This window comes from Zingiber officinale, chromosome 8A, assembly GCF_018446385.1.
Source record: "Zingiber officinale cultivar Zhangliang chromosome 8A, Zo_v1.1, whole genome shotgun sequence".
In the NCBI taxonomy this organism is placed as follows: Eukaryota; Viridiplantae; Streptophyta; class Magnoliopsida; order Zingiberales; family Zingiberaceae; genus Zingiber; species Zingiber officinale.
Window position 1 is genome coordinate 66,832,987 of NC_056000.1, and position 18,300 is coordinate 66,851,286.

The following is an 18,300-nucleotide window of genomic DNA, read 5'->3' on the forward strand; positions in this document are numbered from 1 at the left end:
TTAGCCACTTGGAGATTGTGCTCTTACTTTTTTTTCTCATCCTATAATTTTATTGACTAACAATACCTTAGGCCAAGTGCTCGTCAACTTAGAAGCGTTGGGAAAATTGATCAAATGGATCATGGAACTAAGTATGATATAAAATACCAGCCCCAGCCAACCATCAAAGTTGAAGACTTAGCCGATTTCATGACGGAAATACAAAGCCCTGAGCTGGACAAGACACGGAAAATTTATGTGGATGGATTATCTGCTCGTTAAGGAAGTTGAGTCGGGATCCTTATGATATTGCCGCATGAAGATAGAATGCAAATGTCCGTTCGGCTAGAGTATCAGGCCACTAACAATGAAGCCGAGTATGAGGCACTAATAGCTGGGTTGCAAGTAGCAAAGCATGTAGGGGCTTCTCGAGTGTTGATATACTGGGATTCTCAGTTAGTAGCACAACAATTATCAGATGATTTTGAAATAAATAATGATTGGCTAAAATTGTATGCGGAGGCATTCGAGAAGCTGAAAGTCGATTTTCAAAAGGTGGTGCTATAGAAAATTCCCTGATTGGAGAATCAATATGCAAATGAATTGGCTAAGTTGGTTAGCTCTCTGAGTTCGTGGAATCTGGATAAATTGGTCGAGCAAATACTATTGATAGCTTACATTGAACGACAAGCTGAAGTAGAGATATAGAGTGATTGGTGAGTGCCTTTGGTCTTGTTTCACTAGTAATAATTTTACCGGCCGACTGAGAGCAAGTGGGTATGATAAAGAAGAGAGCCACTCGGTTTACATTAGTTGGAGATCATTTATACAAGAGAGTTTTTTCTAGACCATTGCTCAAGTGCGTCGAACTGGACGATATATAGTACATTCTATAAGAAGTGCATCAAGGTTTATATGGAAGTCATCTAGGAGGTCAGTCACTCGCTCAAAAAATTCTACTAACCGGGTATTTTTGGCCCACTCTATAAGAGGACTCGACTAGATTAGTATCCACTTGTTGATCATGTTAAAAATATCAAAACATTCTACACCGACCCACAAAATTATTAAAGCCTCAATTGTCTCCTACCTATTCGACCAATGAGGTATGGATATTGTAAGACCCTTTCCAATGGAACCCGATCAGAAAAGTTTCTCCTCGTAGCTATGGATTATTTCCAAATGGATGGAAGTCGCTCCGCTGGCCAAGATAACAAAGTGGATGGTCATCAAGTTCTTATGACAAAACATCGTGTGTCGGTTCAGTGTTCCTTATAAACTTGTCTTGGATAATGGAAAGTAGTTCCAAGAGTAGAAGATCCAAGAATGATGTTTAAGTTATGACATTCCGCATGCATTTACTTCTTTGGCTAATCCTCAAAGTAATGGTCAGGCAAAAGTCACCAATAGGGAAATTATTCAAGGATTCAAAACCAGGCTCGATCATAATAGGGAAAGTTAGGTTGATGAATTACCTAGTGTATTGTGTGCTTATTGTACTACGCCCCGAGAGGCTACATATCTAGTGTATGGGGGAGATGCAATTGTATCGGTGGAAGTGAGCATGGAAGCCGATCAGAGGCAATTGTGCGAGGAGGATAATTTCGGTCAGCGTTTTATGTAGCTTGATCTTGTCGATGAAATCAGAGATAACGTAGCCGCTCGGCTGATGACGTATCAATAGCGAATGAAGCAAAACTAAAATCGAAGGGTTATCCCCAGATTTTTTTCACGTTGGTGATTTAGTTTGGAAGTAGATTAATCCTGTCGATGATGTTAGTAAATTGAAGCCACAGTGGGGGAGACCATACCAGGTAGTACAAAAGCTTTCTTTGGGCTCTTACTATCTCCAAGATGCAAAAGGAAAAAATCTGAATCGACCATAAAGTGTCAATCATTTATAGCCCTATCAAGCTTAAGGATATGTCTGTAATAAATTAATGTATCTTGTTAAAAGTTTATACTCAATGAATGCCGGCAAATTCAAGTAAAAAAGGCTAAGTTCCGGACTTTCATGTCGAACGGCTGAGTTATAAGTAAACTTGCTCTCATAACCAAGTCCCAAACTCTCGTGCCTAGCTGTTGAGTTATAAGTGAGTTTGCTCTCATAACTAAATCCCAGACTCTGGTACCTAGCTGTCGAGTTATAAGTGAGCTTGCTCTCATAACCAAATCCCAGACTCTTGCGTTGAGCACTCGAATTATAAGTGAGCTTGCTCTCATGACCAAGTCCTAAACTCTCATGCCAAGCGGCCGAGTTATAAGTAAGCTTGCTCTCACGACTAAGTCTCAGACTCTCGCGCTGAGCGGTCGAATTATAAGTGAGTTTGCTCTCACGACTAAGTCCCAGACTCACACTGAGCAGTCGGGTTATAAGTGAGTTTGCTCTCATGACCAAGTCCTAGACTCTTGCGCCAAGCGACAGAGTTATAAATTAGCTTGCTCTCACGGCCAAGTCCCAGACTCTTGTGTCGAGCTATCGAATTATAAGTGAGCTTGCTCTCACGACTGAGTGCTCTCATGGCCACCCAGTCGGGAAGTTTAACGGATAAGTCCTTTTTTAGAAATGCTTTAAAATTCGTACATAAACAATAACACTATAAAAAAAGATCTCCATCTACAGATGCAGGTACACAATGCTATGCAATTTTACATATTGATAGTCACTGTTCATTCTACTCGACTCGATTACTGACTTGAATGTCAGAGTCTTCTCGCAATCAATATTAGAACTACCTCCCTAATCAGTCATCTTCTCCGCTTCCAGTTAGATTTACCTTCCTATTTCATTCAACTTATTCTAGTTTTCTTTGGTAGAATAGTCGAATACGAACAACTGAAATGGTTGTCACAGGAAAGGTCTTTTCGATCATATCTTTTTGTTTTATGATGTGTTTTTCTTTCTCAGAATCCGTATGTGTTTGTTTGTGTTATGATGGTGTGTCTAATTTTCTGCTCCCATTATCAATTGATTAATCTAACTAATATCAGCATGTGTTATGTGGTGGATCTCTGACCTACCACATCATTATATGTGATCAAAGACTCACCATTTAAATCCCCCAAGTATGAGAAACAACCATCATCTTCTCGATTAAACATGCACTAAATCTATCTGACAACTAGAACAACAAACCATTCAGAAATCCAAAAGTTAATATCTAATGGTTTGGTGAACAAATGATGGCAAAAGGTGAATACGTTCGCCCCTAGCATCCCTGTCAACCCGTTCCAGAGCCAATACGAAGGAATAATTTGGTAATGGTTTGGTGAACAAAGATCAATAGTGATGGTGTGGTAGAAAAAAGATTTTGGCACAAACCTTAAATCCAAGATCTTCAAAGATCCTAATCCTTATCTCAATATTCTTACTCTGGAGTTGAAGCACTCAAAAACTGCTAACACTAGTCAGCTACACAATCCAATTTCACAACAATAATCAAATTGTGATTAATCACATGGAAAGGGGAAAATATTGCCTCCAAAAAAAAATTGAAACCAAATCGACCTCTAACCACTGAGCCTAAAGAATTTTTTTAGGACCATTTATTCTCCATTCAAACCCTAATTAAGGTAGAGTGCCTCGATACAACTTTGGGCTCTTTATAAATTCAATAAAATAGTCACAGTGTGTAAACTGTTCTTAGTTTAAGCAATTGGTTAAAGGATTTTAGGGAACTTGAAACATTCTTATAGTTTCTTGAGATTATCTTTCCTGTTCTCATTGCTCACCAGATGTGTTGAATAAGTGAATGGAGAAGAAATGGAAGAGGAAAGAGGTTCCATTGTGAATGAGACTTTAGTTCCACATTGAAAGTTTCAATGTAATTTTGTTGGTTTATATTGATTCACATACATTGAGGTTGTGAACAAATGCATGGGGAGAGACTCTCTCTTACGCGTGGGTGTGCAGGAGGGGTGCAAATCTAAGACTCGGATTTGCAGTGAATAAAGTTGACTTGTGTGCGAACACGACCTGCGCACACGAATGTCGAACCAGTTGGATGTCGTGCATTCCCAGTCTGACTTTCACTCTAACTTGCTCGCGGATTTCACTCAGTTGAACCCGAGCTTTGAAATATCCAACATCTAATCCCTGAACAAGGGCACGTAATAAGTGACTGCCTCTGCTCTACTTGAATCTTCGGCCTGATCGACTGAGCTGCCCAACACCCGACCGCTCCTGCTCGGCTTGTCTGCCTCGTCCGATTGACCTCACTGCTTGGACACTCTGCTCACTCAGTCACTCTGAGGTTGGAATTTGGATAAAAATCAGTCACGCGGCAACCTGAGATCATCTGCTCAGGTTAACTCAACTGTAAGTTAAATTTAAATTCTGTGTAATTTTAAATTCAGTTAGGTCCTTAAAATCTCCGATAACAAATTATTTGTGTCAAACAAGATGTTATATGAACTTATTTGAATTTGTAGTTATTTGTTAGATATAAACAGCTTTGAATTTTACAGTAATCATATCATCTGAGCAAACTATTTATTAGTCATTTTCAACAGCCGTATTGTCTTACATTCGACTCCAATTCATATAGAGTACATATTTTCTATAGTTGATGTGGGAAGCAACCAAAAGATGACACCCGGAAACAACCACTCTTTGAGGCCGGTGTTCAAAAGGTAGTCAACCAAACTACAGTTAACAGACTATAGTTATGAAAATCAGACCAGATCATGAAACCAAACCGGTTGAAAACTAGTCGAACCGGCAGGTTATTATCGAATTGGGAGATTCAGTCGGTTTCGTAAAACTCTTCTAGTCCATGGCATAAGCTACTCGCGGCCGATGGTAGAATAAAATTGCTTGAGCCTTGCTAGCAAACAAGCCTTGCTTATGGTGTTGCTGGAAGAGCTCTAGTGTCACCGTCGACTATAATATTTATTTTCGACGACTACTGAGTTGCCGAGAGCATGAAAAATGATATTGTGAAATAGAGTACGAGTTTAGTTGTATAATAATATTGTTGGAATTTAGCCATCCTTCAGTCTTCTCCGGCCTGCCTTCTAGTCTTGTAGGGAGGACTCTGTGATGTGAACACAATCATTTTTTTTTAACGAAAGGGAGCTCGATGACTCCACCCTCGGGCTCCTCGACACGCCACCGTCGTTGCCAACTGCTGGGAGAGTGTTTCATGCGTTCGCGCTCTCCCCCCTTCTCGCTTTGACTTTTCTACCGTCATGTCAAAGATGAAGGAAGCCATGACTCCAAGTCCGGTCAATCCTTCGCTGCATAAATTCTCACTTTCCATGTTCCCTCCCTCACAGCTCCTAATTGCAGAGAAACGAAGAAGCGTCTACTAGAGAGGAGGAAGAGGCGGAGGTGGAGAGAAGAAGGCAGGAGCATGGGGAACTGCTTCGCGTCTTCTTCTTCAACTCCGGCAGATATCTCGCCACCAAGTCCAGGTACTGCTTCTTCTTCAAATCCCTAATTTCGCCTCTTGAATCAATCCGCTTGGATTCCCTCGATCATTACGCAAGTCGCAAAAAGCCTCGACTTTTATTTGTTTTATGGGGATTTGAGATATTCATCTTTGCCATCGAAGTCGCCTTTCGGATGCTTTTTCTCTTTTGAAGATTTGATTTTAGCTGGATCGTTTATGTCCCCTCCTCGAATCACTCTGCTTGGATTACACAAATTGCATGAAGTTCCTGCCGTCGGCGTTACCGAAATCGCAATTTCCCCTGTTTCGATCTATATTTGAAATCTTGCCTCGAATCTGAAGAAAATCTTTCGCGCAGGCCCGTCGTCGTCGAAGACCGGCGGCGGCGGCAGCAGCTTGACGACGACCGGGAAGCTGTCGAGCCTCGGCAGCAGCACGACGACGCTCGGGAGGTCCGCCTGCAGCGGCGCGAGTGTGGAGGAGGCGGTGGCGTTGCCGTTGCCGGAGGAGGGGCGGATCCTGGAGGTGCCCAACCTGCGGGTCTTCTCCTTCGCGGAGCTCCGGAACGCCACCAGGGGCTTCCGCCCGGATAGCTTGCTCGGCGAGGGTGGGTTCGGGCGGGTGTACAAGGGGTGGGTGGAGGAGAAGACGCTGAATCCGGCCAAGTCCGGCGCTGGCATGGTGGTCGCCGTCAAGAAGCTCAACCCAGAGAGCCTCCAAGGCATCGAAGAATGGCAGGTCCTCTCTCTCTCACACACCAATTCTTTCAATATGGCCCCTCTAATGGCACTTATTATCATATGTTTACTTCACACTTTTATAGACATTGTTGAAATGTCTCTATAATATGTCCACACTAACTAATACAGTTAACATCAGTGAGGAAAAAATAAAATATCCTCAAAACTTTAACTTAAAGATTGACGTACAATTTGGACAATTTAATTTTACATTTAGAAGTCATATAGTTAAAAACTTTTGAAAGTTTAGGCATTTTAACATTTTAAATTTTGATAGGCGTTTTAAAAAGTAGATTTAATTTAATTTTTAAAAATTTTTCCACAAGTTTTGTTTCCTTTTGAAACAATCCTTTTGAAACAAAAAAAAAATTATTATATTTTTTTCCCATAGCCATAAAAGTCGACCTTTTTCAAACTTAAGGCTCGGTCAATGAAATCTCCATCGGCGCTAGCGAACCCTAAGATAGTGAATTTATACGCAAGGAGATAAAAAAAATAATAATTTTCGATGTGCCATTGACCGAGCCCCTAATAGGAGGGTGTGAATCAAAACAATTCTCAAACTCTTAGAGAATAAACTGAAATTCACTAAAACTCAAGGGGCTAAACTGCAAATGCTCTATGCAGGTACCGATGCCGTCTGAAACTTGCCGTGACGTGTATTCATTGATTTGAATTCCTAGTCAACCGCTTTAGTCATTGACTAATCAAATTGACTTTGCTTTACAGTCAGAAATCAACTTCTTGGGAAGGCTTTCGCATCCAAATCTCGTCAAGCTCTTGGGTTACTGCTGGGAGGACAGGGAGCTCCTCCTTGTGTATGAGCACATGCCAAAGGGCAGCCTGGAAAACCACCTCTTCAGAAGTCAGTAACAATTATTTATTTACTTGAAAAGATTCTCCCCGTTGACTTTTGGTTTCCCTTAAAAAGTCAACGGCAGAATCTTGAGCTGACAGTCAATTTAGTAGTTTTCTAGTTGTCACTGCTACTGGTGATTGCCCATGATATGCATTGTGCAGGGGGTGTCATTGAGCCCCTCATTTGGAAGTTGAGGCTTAAGATCGCGATCGGGGCAGCGCGCGGCCTCGCTTTCCTACATGGCTCGGAGAAACAGATCATCTACCGGGACTTCAAGGCCTCTAACATCCTCCTTGACACAGTGAGTTTTCCAACAATGCACACTGGCAAAGAGGCCAGATCGAGCTGTGTTACTGATTTTGCAACGCTTCTGCTGCAGAACTACAACGCGAAACTCTCTGATTTCGGCATGGCAAAGATCGGCCCGACGGGTGGGAATTCGCACGTGACCACGCGAGTCATGGGCACCTTTGGCTACGCTGCCCCCGAGTATGTAGCCACAGGTATGCAATTGAGCACCGGAATTTCAATGCTAATGATCATCGACATGTGTTTACGAATTACGATAGTTGAGATCAGTTACATAGATTTGACTCGGTGGTGGTGGTTACGATGGTTAGGTCATTTGTACGTGAAGAGCGATGTGTATGGATTCGGAGTGGTATTGCTCGAGATGTTAACTGGCCAGAGGGCGCTTGACATGAATCGGCCTATAAAGCAGCAAAATTTGGTGGAGTGGATGCGACCCATGTTGGCCGATCGAAGAAAGTTAGCCCGACTCATGGACCAGCGCCTGGAGGGGCAATACTCATCCAGGGGGTCATTCCAGGCTGCACAGCTCGTGCTCAATTGCCTCGCCGGCGACCCCAAGAGTCGACCGTCCATGGAGGAGGTGGTGCTGGAGCTCGAGCACATCAAGGGCATAAACGCGAGATCGAGAGAAGGGGTAATCGGCAATGATACTCCTGAACATACGACGACAACGGTGGGTCATCGTCGTGCTGGTGGGCAAGTTCCGGCACAGAGTCGATCGCCGGTGCAACCTTACCATGTCAGAGCAAGATGAGAATTTACATTCATATTTCATATATATCCGTGTGTATAGTGATTTAAATCTACAAAAATTTGGTTAAGGTATTAATGACTCAAATTCATTGTTTGTCATTGATAATTAAATGTTAATGAATAGATTTAACAAATTTAAAGCCTTTGTTAAACGCTATAATATTTTTATTAAAAAAAATCTCACTAAATTAAAAATGCCATTTTAACATTAAGATATTTTAATTAGTATCAAATATAAAAAGATATTTTAACAATTAAAAGTATATATTTTACAATAATCACTAGTAATTAATTCACAAAACTAAAATATCTTTTTTATTCATAAAACATTTTATCGGACAAATTTAAATGTAAAAAAAATAAATTAACTAGTAATTGTTTCATTCAATTAATTAGTATGTTTTATACTTTATACCAAAGAAGAAAAATAATTAAGAGATGAGAAAGGGTTAAAAGAATTTGCACACTCAGGAATTTTCTTAATATTCTGTATAAATTAATTAAAATAAAATTACAAATAAAGGAATATTTTTTTATATAAAATAAAGTAGTTTCTTGGTCCGCCACGGCCACGACCTCCACAAGTGGGTTTGTCTTTGTTAATCTTGTTTCGTTCCAAGTCGATATGGCCATATAATGGTTTGTCTTGACACAAGGTTTCTCGATTCATGGTGTCAATATGTGTTTGAACCCGATCATCTCATCAGCAAGAATCTCTTCAAGACGGCTATTCGGAAATGGTTAATAATCCTGCACCAAGATGAACTGACACATATGTTGACCACTATCACTTCCGCTAAAGGAGAGTATCCCCCTCTTTTTTCTTTCATGCTTGTAAGTACCCTTGTACCTTTTCAGTGGACCCTTCACCTCCGCTTGTTAAATGATTGCATCCTTTGGGCTGCCTGAATTGCGGAGGAGATCATTGTATTGTTTTTGTCTTTGTCCTGTTTTAATTACCATGAACCATATTAATGACCCTGTATTAAATAAACACGAGGAAGCATTCTATTTTACTTCCTGGACTGTTCTTCTTCCCCTTGCATTCATGATGCAATAATTACCGAGGCATGATAAACGAAGTTGACGAAACATAGAAAAGAGACCTCCTCGGCCATCATTCCAAGTAAACAACCCACATTCCCTTCCTCCCACCCTCCCTCCATCCGAAGAAACATAATTTTTTAGTCTAAGAAGATTTGCATTGGACTAGAAAGAAACTAGTCACTTCCCGTCTAGGTACTAGAGCCATCGCAATCTTAGGTACTAAGATCCTACCTTGTCTCGGCCTAAAATTATTAGTGGACGATGACTCAAGGACTTGGACATCTCGTTCACAATAATAGTCTTGTTGTTGCCATAAAATTGGATGTTAACTGGTATATTTACGAGCGCCTTTTGACTTAATAACAAAGAACATGCTTGAAAAAAAATAATAAATCTATTTAACCTCATTAATTAATCTTGGGATGAAGCCTCATAAAATTTTCATACCGACTATTAAGATAAATCGGGAAACATACGTGATCGACATCTCAAAAGTTTAGCATCCTTTGGTTGTATGCTCTATTTGTGTGCTCTATTTAGAGAAAAAATTCCTATAAATATACCATAACTAAGAATCGAACCACAAGTGCTTGGGTAATAAACCAGATGTCTTACCGTGATACCATAATCCCAGGGATGAGAAGAACATGCTTGAGCATGTGGCAAAGGAAACTCTAGTGAAGCTGCTGCTAACCTTATTCCAAAATGGGTTAGGGGGCATACAAAGATTCATATGCAAAGAGTATCCACAGATTGGCTGATCAGAGTATTTAGTGTGTCAATCGATACTAAAACAAGAAGTTTTATTAGCGCCGATCAGCATGAAACAAAATTATAACCTTATTTGTAAGAACAACAGGTAGAGTAAGAAATTTGATCACCATACTTGTCCTAAGACTTTGTGCATGCTAGGTAGGATGGAAGGAACAAAATGAAACCAGGCAAAATAGAGTTTTTATCTCTGAAACCAATAGCGATAATAAGAACTAAGAAAAGACCTAGGCAGGGACCCTGCCTCCATCCTGCTCACAGTTTCAGTAGAACGAGGGCGAGCGGTGGGCAATGCACTTCCAGCAGCAGCTCCACCACTTCTATCGGTGCCTGATATCACAGGGCCTCCGCTGCATCCACCTGAAAAACAAAAGATGGTAATTTGGGTACACCAATCACTATCTCACTGTGGACATCGATTATTATTGTTATATAGGTCGTATGACTACTTGAGCGGTCTCGTGAAGCTATTCTCATCAATTTTTATTGTGTAATTTGTACAAATATCAAATCATGCATTTGATGAGTACTTGCAAATACAAAACCGTTTAATAGTGTATGAATTCTCATATTAACATTATGAAACAAGTATAGAATAGAGGAATACATACAATTAGATATCAGCAAGGTATGAGTAGCTCAATTTTCATAGTATGTACCCTTTCAGTTACCATCTCTATTCTCTAAATTCAAACCAAGAAATGATAACCGGCACTAGGTTTGGATCAACTTTCCTTGATTTAAAAAATTCATACAAGGTCAAAATTTTGATAAGAAATGATCCGGTTGGACCTCATTTTGACTACTATTCATATTTGCATTCTATAAGCAAACTCTCACTCTAAATCCGCTAGTTCATAGTTCATTTGTAATGATAGTAAATTCAATTAAGGTGGATTCAAAAACAACAAAATACAACTGCATACTTATATATGGCTGCATAAACTGAGTATACAATGGCTAGAACAATCATGAATGTCTTCACTACATGCTCAACTTTGAGCCAAATCATCCTACTCAAAACATGATATCTTTTTCTCAAAACAAATGACACAATTCTTAGTTTTGACCATGTTTATGTTGTCAAACAGTAAAATCATTTAGTTGTTCATAATGTAGAAGAAAGTCTATAATACTAAATTACGGATATCTTATCATGCATAAGCCACAATAAATAAGTGCTGGGGATAATAACTAGAAGTGAGAGTGAAGAGAACTAACCAATGAGTGCCTGTGAGTCACACTTTTGTCTTGTTCAGTGACTTGAGCGAGCTTTCCAGTGCCCTGTATGCTGTCACATCTGTTGAGCTCTTACTCTGGATTGCATAATCGAACACTTCGTATGCTTCTGCAATCTTATTTGCACGGCAGAGGGTCCTCATGAACGTCGCGTACGATGCATTCTCGAGCTTCATGCCCTTGGTAATCATCACTTGGTAGAGTTGAACGGCATTGCTCAAGCACTTAGCCTTGCAAAGGCCCATAAGCAATGTGTTGTATGTGCACTCATTGGGAGTGCATCCCTTCTCCTCCATCTCCCCCAAAAGCTTAAGGGCTCCCAAGGCGTCTCCTTTCCTGCACAAGCCATTCATGAGCGAGGTGTAGGTGACCACGTCGGGGAAATGCCCCATCTCCGCCATTATATTCAGGAATTTCTTGGCTTGGGCGAGCATTCCGGCCTTGGAGAGTCCAAAGACGAGGGTGTTGAAGGTAACGAGGTCGGGCTGAATGCCTTCGTCCTTCATCTTGTTGTAGACCTCCATCACTTCTCCGCATTGGTCCACCATGCAATAGCCCTTCATTATGACGTTGTAGAGGTAGCAGTCGGGTTTGAATCCGGCGTCGGACAGCAAGGAGAGGAGCCGCGTGGCCTCGCGGAGGTTCTTGCCGCGGCAGACGGCGTCGATAAGGTTGGTGTAGGTGACGAGGTCCGGGTGGAGGCCGGCTTGGCGGAACTGGTCCATGAGGGCGTAGACGGAGGAGATGGGGCGGAAACGGGCTACACGGCGGATGAGGTAGTTGTAGGTGAAGCGGTCGGTGACGGCGGCGAGGGGGCCGCGGATGAGCTCGCAGGCGTCGTCGAGGCGGGAGGCGGAGAAGAGGGCGCGAACGGCGAGGTCAGCGGAGGCGGCGTCAGGGGGGAACCCGGCGGCTGACATTTGGTCGAGGAGAGGGGAGAGTTTGGGGGCGGAAGGGTGGAGGCAGGAATGCCCGATGAGGACGTGGAAGGCGGAGCGGCCAAGCTCGGTGACGAGGCCAGAGGAGGAGACATGGCGGAAGAAGGCGAGGGCGTCGGCGGGGGAGGCTCCGGCGTTGCAGAAGGATTGGATGATGGAGTTGGGCTCGACGGGGGAGGAAGATGTGAGAGTGTCGAAAGCGGAGATCGCGTCGGAGAGGAGAGGGGAGCGGAAGAGGTGCTGGTAAGGGGGCGGCGCCGGAGTGGCGACGGTGGACGGTCGCTTGGAGGTATTCCGGGGCTTCTTCTTGGGGAAGGGCTTGAGAGGCGGAGGGGAAGGGGAAGGGAAAGGGGAAGGGGAAGGGGAAGGTGGAGGTGGAGGGAGAGAAGGGTTGGGCGTGAGGAAGTCGGAGGGGAGCCTTGTAACGGAGCGGAGACCATGAGGGAACTTCCCCATGAGTCGGTTTCGGGGGGGAGAGCTCGGAACCGACGACGGCGAGGTGGATGAGGAGGGTTTTTTTTTAGGGTTTTGATTGACCCAGAGGCAGACTGCAATATGGGCCGATTGGGCACATGGGCTTTAAACAAGTCGTTGCCCAACTGTTCTTCTGGTCCTGATTCCTAATATGGTTAGTTTGAAAAATATTTAATTGACATTTAGGGTGTGTTTGGTTCAAGTCATCATGTATAATCTTGGTTATGTGATTATCAGGTAATCACATAACCAAGGTTATAGGGAATAAAACATAACCAAATGTTGTTTGGTTCAACTTAGGTAATGCAACAAAAACTTATTTGTTTGAAGGTTTTAATGAATACCCTAGTTTAATATTTTACCGTATTACCCTCAGTTACAAAACCAACAATACATAATATTATTATTATTATTATTATTATTATTATTTATTTTTTAATGTTTTTTTACTTTTCTTTTTCCTTGTATATTTTTTTACTTTTTTATGTGTTTTTTTATTTTTTAATATTTTTATATTTTTATATTATTTATATTTATATTTTTTTATTTTTTTACATTTTTTAAATTTTTATTTTTATTTATTTATTTTAGTTTTAATTTTTTTAAATTTTTAAAATTTTTTTTTATTTTTAAAATTTTTTAAAAATTTTAAAATTTTAAAATTTTAAAATTTTTATAAATTTTTTAAAATTTTTAAATTTTTAAAAAATTTTAACATTTTTAAAATTTTTATTTTTTATTTTAAAAATTTTTACTTTTTTAATTTTTTTAAATTATTTATTTTTTTAAAAAATAAATTTTTAAATTTTTTAAAACATTTTTTTATTTGTTTACAATTTTTAATATTTTTTTTTTTACATTTTTTCTCTTTTTTCATGTTTTTTCTTATCGAAGGGTATTTTTGGTAAAAAAAATTCGTTAATCCTGGAATCAACCAAACCTTAGTTTTCTGAGGTTTTCCGATTCCGGACTGCATGACCCTTTTGCTGATGTGTCGGGCATGGAACATTACTTGGGAATCATCGAATACCTAAACCAAACAAGGTTTTTGTTGATAACCTTAAATGGATAATCAAGGTTATCAAGAATAGTCCCGAACCAAACACACCCTTAAAGTTATCGAGTTTAAGCTGAAATTAATGTTCAAATAAATTTAAATTATTTTGAATTATAATTTGATTCTCATTGAATGATGTTTTGAACCATTCAAATTGAATTCGAGTTTAAATTTTATTTTAAACCAGGTTCGAGTTAAAATTATTTACATTTTTAAGATTTGAATAATATCACATATTTTTCAAACTTGAATTAAAAAAGGCTTATGATTTTCCTTTTAGAATCAATTTTATTTTGAGAATTATATAAGCATAATCCTACTATTATAAATTATAACATCCACTCTCCCGAGTTAAAAAGATGGTAAATTAATGCCCTTCCAAAATATAATAGAGATCATTGAGCTAGTTCAAAGACTTGATAATTTAACAGATTAATTAGAGGATTGAATAAACTATAGAGTATTTTGTGGTTTTGAAAATATTTTCAATACAATTCATATTTAAAATTTAAATATTTTGTTCCAACTAGCCGCTTGCTAGAAGAATTCAAATTGAACTCGTTTATTTATTGTTCACAACTTTGATTTTGCTTAATGCAAGCTAAACTAAACTCGAATTTCAATTGAACTATGTCTATTTATTGTTCACACTTTTAATTTTGTTCACCCTTGAGCAAGATACAACAGTAAAACTTTATGGATTCATAGAATATCAATAAAAAGAAAGATGGTTCACCTTCAAGATTAATTGGTATGAATATCTACATGAACAAAAAAAAACAACTTTGATTTTCTTTTAAAATCAATTTTATTTTTCAATATAATTATAATATAAATTTTATTTTAAGAATTGGATAAAATTGTGCGCACTCGTAATCCACCGCCACAAATTATGACATCCACTCTCCCGACTTAGGGAGATGGTAAACCAATGTCCTTCCAAAGTACAATGGAGGCTATCAAACTAGGTCATATACTTTCTTGATCACCTATAAATCTCGTCTAAATAAGTACAGATCAATTATATATTCATATACTTTAATAACAACTTTCACACTTTCGTTGTTAGTATATTAGCAAGGCGGGACTAACTAAAGTCTAGGAACTTCATCATGTTAGTTTTACGGGAGTCATGGATTTATAAAATGAGTCAGCCCTAAATCCACTTTAATTTTTTCTTCACTTAACTTTTCACATACAAATAAAATCTCTTTAAAAAGCCTTTATAGGCAATTTACAATAACTAGAAGGAATGTATTTAACTCCCCCATCAATTCAATCCTTCACGTTAATATTTTTCAATTCATTCAAGTTAAAAAATAACCTTTTTTTATTTACGAGCAAGGTATATATTCTCATTTGCATGTAACTCAATTCTCTTTCCTTTAAAATGTCACGTACTCTCTTCTTTCTTCTACATATAAGTTAATTTGTATGTAAGTTAATTTGTAACTTTTCTCTTTTACCTGTTAGATGATGTTAGTTTATAAACACCAGCATCAAGGTATATGATCCTATTTAGAATCTAAATCAGAATCTAAGTCAGACGAATATTAATGGAGATGATATTAGTATTGATGGAGAGACAATTTTGACGCATCCTATATATGCACGTCAGAAAGATGACCCCCCCGGGACCTTCAAAGGCTGTGGCGGAAAAACCGGTGGACACACTCATATAGGCACATGGAGCGTTAAAAATCAGAAACCAAGGAAAAAGTCCCCGACGCAGGCCCTCCGATGCTTAAGTCAAGTCCTTTTTCTCCGAAAGAACAGTGTACAATGAAAAAAAGAACTATTGAAGATGAGTGCATATGTGTGTGTACCTGGTCAAGGAAGGAGATCTCCCTTTTTATATGACTTCTGCATACCTGTTGAGTTTGACCGCTGTCAGAGAATGTCAGGTGTCAGGACCTATCGGGTGAGAGAGGATGTACGACAACCTCATATTGGTGGAAGGAAGGTTCCCCTCTCAGGGAGTGGCAGACCACTAGAATATTCCCTAGCGTATGACAGTTATTCTCTGACAGGAGGTTACGATTCCTTGACATTGTTGTCGCTAAGTGTTTTCCGTCATGCCCGAGTGCAACTACAGATAACTCAAGATGATTGCTCAGATGTACCACCAGGATTGAACCTTGATGAGGAGGATGAGCTGTGGTGAACTGATCGAGTTTTATATGAGAATATAGCGAGTGACCTATCTTTCATGATTTGACCGTTGAAGAGTCGGTCGGAAGTTGTCTTAGTAAAAGTACTAGGATCATCTATAAAGCTCGAGCTGGGGAGATCCGATTAGCAAGGGGCAGGCTAGGAACTAGTCCAAGCTTCGTCTTACATCTCAGATCTGGGGACCTGCCCTGCCTATGACCGATCAGGAATTATGCGGATCTGGGGACCTGCCCTGCCTGTGATCAACCAGGAGTTATGCGGTTGATGATGTGGGGCGGTCTAACTCTCGTCTTTCCTTGACTGTTGACTGTCACGTCTTCTTGACTATTGACTGTCACGTCCCCTTGACTTTTGACATCCTAGTCTTATCGAGCTTCTCCTTTACACACCGTATCACAAGCCTCCCCTCCAAATCTAATCGAAGAAGGCTTAAGTCCAACTAACTAGACCCTGACATGCTTGTGACTCAACCTGCATACAAGGGACTGGCGGGTGGTTGACTATCTTTACAAAGACTGAAACTTGTATCACTGTCCCAGTGCTTCTATTGGCTCGGTGACGGTGGCGATGTATGAGCAGATGAGGGCAAAACAAACACTCATGTTGTTGACAAGTGCTCGCAAGAGCCGTGATTGCTTATACCTCGTACTGGAGTGAAAGTCTGTAGCCCGACCGAGAGATCGTTAATCACGAGAGCATACTTATTTATAACTCGTTTTGGGGTGAGAGTCTGGAAGATGATTGAGAGGTCGTTGGTCGCGAGAGCATGCTCGCTTATAACTCGTGCTGGAGCGAGAGTCTGGTAGTCGATCGAGAGGTCGTTGGCCGCGAGAGCATGCTCACTTATAACTTGCGCTGGGGCGAGAGTTTGGAACGCCGACCGAGTGGTCGTTGGTCACAAGAGCATGCTCGCTTATAACTCGTGCGACCGAGAGGTTGTTGGTTGAGAGAACATTCTCGTTTATAACTCGCGCTGGGGTGAGAGTATGGAAAGTAGACTGTGTAACGACCCAATTTTCCCTATTTCAAGTTCTAAAAATCCATAAAAATATTTAGAAATACCTTTAAAATATTCTAGAGATTTTTAGAAATTTTTAGAGTATTTTTACGTAATTTTTGGAGTTCGTTTGGTATTTTTATCCAGAGGAAGAAGTTTTAAAAAAAAATAAAATAAAATAAAAGAAAAATAAGTTTGTAGAAGCTAGGGTTCGAACCCAACTCCTCGGACCCAAGCACAACCGGCCCGACCAATCGAGCTAAGCTTGTTTTGTTAACTAAATATGGGAATAAATATATTTAAGGTATGGTAACTAATAAAAAATCTGAGTTATAAGAAAAGGGTTTAAGTTTTCCCGAACCCTAAAAGTTTCTCACCGAACCTTTCCTCCTCACTCGCGACGGCGCCAACCCTTCTCGGCGAAAATTCGCAGCACGCACCTAGGCGACTCCGGCGGCCGACGAGCTTCCTCCTCCGCGGATTCTTCACCAGTCCGAGCTTCTCTCGGCAAGGAGAGCGCGCGGGCACAAGAAGAGGCCGAGAGTTGCAAGTTTCCAAACCCTAGAACCTTCTTCCTCCTTCGGTTAGGGGCTCATCCGAACCCTAGGTCTTCCTCCGGTTGTAAGTTCAAAACAGCGAGGTGAGTCACTACTCACCTGCAGTAGGATAGTTCCGGGTTCTTTTCCTTTTGTTTCGAATATTTTGTGAAGATTGTGGATTAGGGCTTACTGCTATGAGAATTCTAAGGAAGAGGGAAAGGGTTTTTGATTGGATTAGGTTTTGAATTCTGCTTATTATTGTGTTCCGAATTTGTTCTGCTTTGTTCTGAAGTTTGCTGCCATGTTGTTTCCTTTTTGGTTAGAGTTCTGTATTATTGAAGTTTTATTAGCATGCATTCTTGGTTTCCTTTCTGTTAAGTTCTGTGACAGCAAGAATTGGTAACCTGTTGCTAGATATGAGTTTTGATTTTGGAACGAAACAAGCTTTATATAGGTTCCAACTTTCCAACAGGTTTAGTTTGGTTTGTGTTAGGAAAGGGGCACCAACAGTCCCATTTCTCTGTGGTATTTGCAGTAGTTAAGAGTAGCTCCAATTGTAGTAGTGAACAATCTCCTTCTTTGTGCATTTTTGCAGACAAGAACAACTTCATTTGGAGTTTAGAACAGCCCCTTTGGAGCCTATTCTAGTTCAAGTTTTCTTTGTGTTCTCTGCAGAAACGTACAGCTCTATTAGAGCATAGGACAGCCTTTCTTTTTGATAACTCAGCAAGTTTAATTTTTAAAGTTTCAATTCGGCAAGCTTGATTCTTTTTTTTTCGTAATTTGTTGTGCAGAATGGTTGCTAGGGATTTAGCTGAGTAGTCAGTGAACATCGAATTTAAGTAGAAGCAATATCCATTTTTCTCTAGCTCATTAGGCATGATTTGGTATAGAATTCAACCTAGTTTTCTTAGGTGTATATATGCCTCAATAGTTTTCTCTCGAGGTAGGAATGTATGCAGAATTTTGTAACATTCACAGTGCAAATTTGTATTAGTCTTATATGCAGATTTTTTTTCTAGTTTTCATT

At 40.1% G+C, this 18,300-nt stretch overlaps 2 protein-coding genes and 1 non-coding gene across 4 annotated transcripts; 1 reads left to right on the top strand and 2 right to left on the bottom strand.

The window, feature by feature from the left end:
* Positions 1–5,010: 5,010 nt before the first annotated feature.
* Positions 5,011–8,170, top strand: LOC122009353 (probable serine/threonine-protein kinase PIX13). 2 transcript variants are annotated; one of them, XM_042565471.1, is made up of 7 exons: positions 5,011–5,205; positions 5,270–5,394; positions 5,731–6,110; positions 6,842–6,977; positions 7,133–7,272; positions 7,351–7,474; positions 7,592–8,170. In XM_042565471.1, the coding sequence occupies exons 2-7, from the start codon at positions 5,334–5,336 to the stop codon at positions 8,035–8,037; spliced, it is 1,287 nt and encodes a 428-aa protein (XP_042421405.1). In that variant the 5' UTR covers positions 5,011–5,205; positions 5,270–5,333; the 3' UTR covers positions 8,038–8,170. The 2 variants fall into 2 exon arrangements, with proteins under 2 accessions (XP_042421405.1, XP_042421404.1); XM_042565470.1 differs by having other exon boundaries at positions 5,011–5,200.
* A 1,682-nt stretch (positions 8,171–9,852) lies between these two features.
* On the bottom strand, positions 9,853–12,575 carry LOC122009352 (pentatricopeptide repeat-containing protein At2g17670-like). The gene is made up of 2 exons (XM_042565469.1): positions 11,076–12,575; positions 9,853–10,214 (listed from the first exon to the last, which is right to left on the bottom strand). The coding sequence occupies exon 1, from the start codon at positions 12,485–12,487 to the stop codon at positions 11,093–11,095; it is 1,395 nt and encodes a 464-aa protein (XP_042421403.1). The 5' UTR covers positions 12,488–12,575; the 3' UTR covers positions 9,853–10,214; positions 11,076–11,092.
* Positions 12,576–14,413: 1,838 nt separating this feature from the next.
* LOC122013025 lies at positions 14,414–14,576 on the bottom strand. The gene has a single exon (XR_006120412.1). It is a non-coding gene; the product is annotated as a U1 spliceosomal RNA (small nuclear RNA).
* Positions 14,577–18,300: the final 3,724 nt, after the last annotated feature.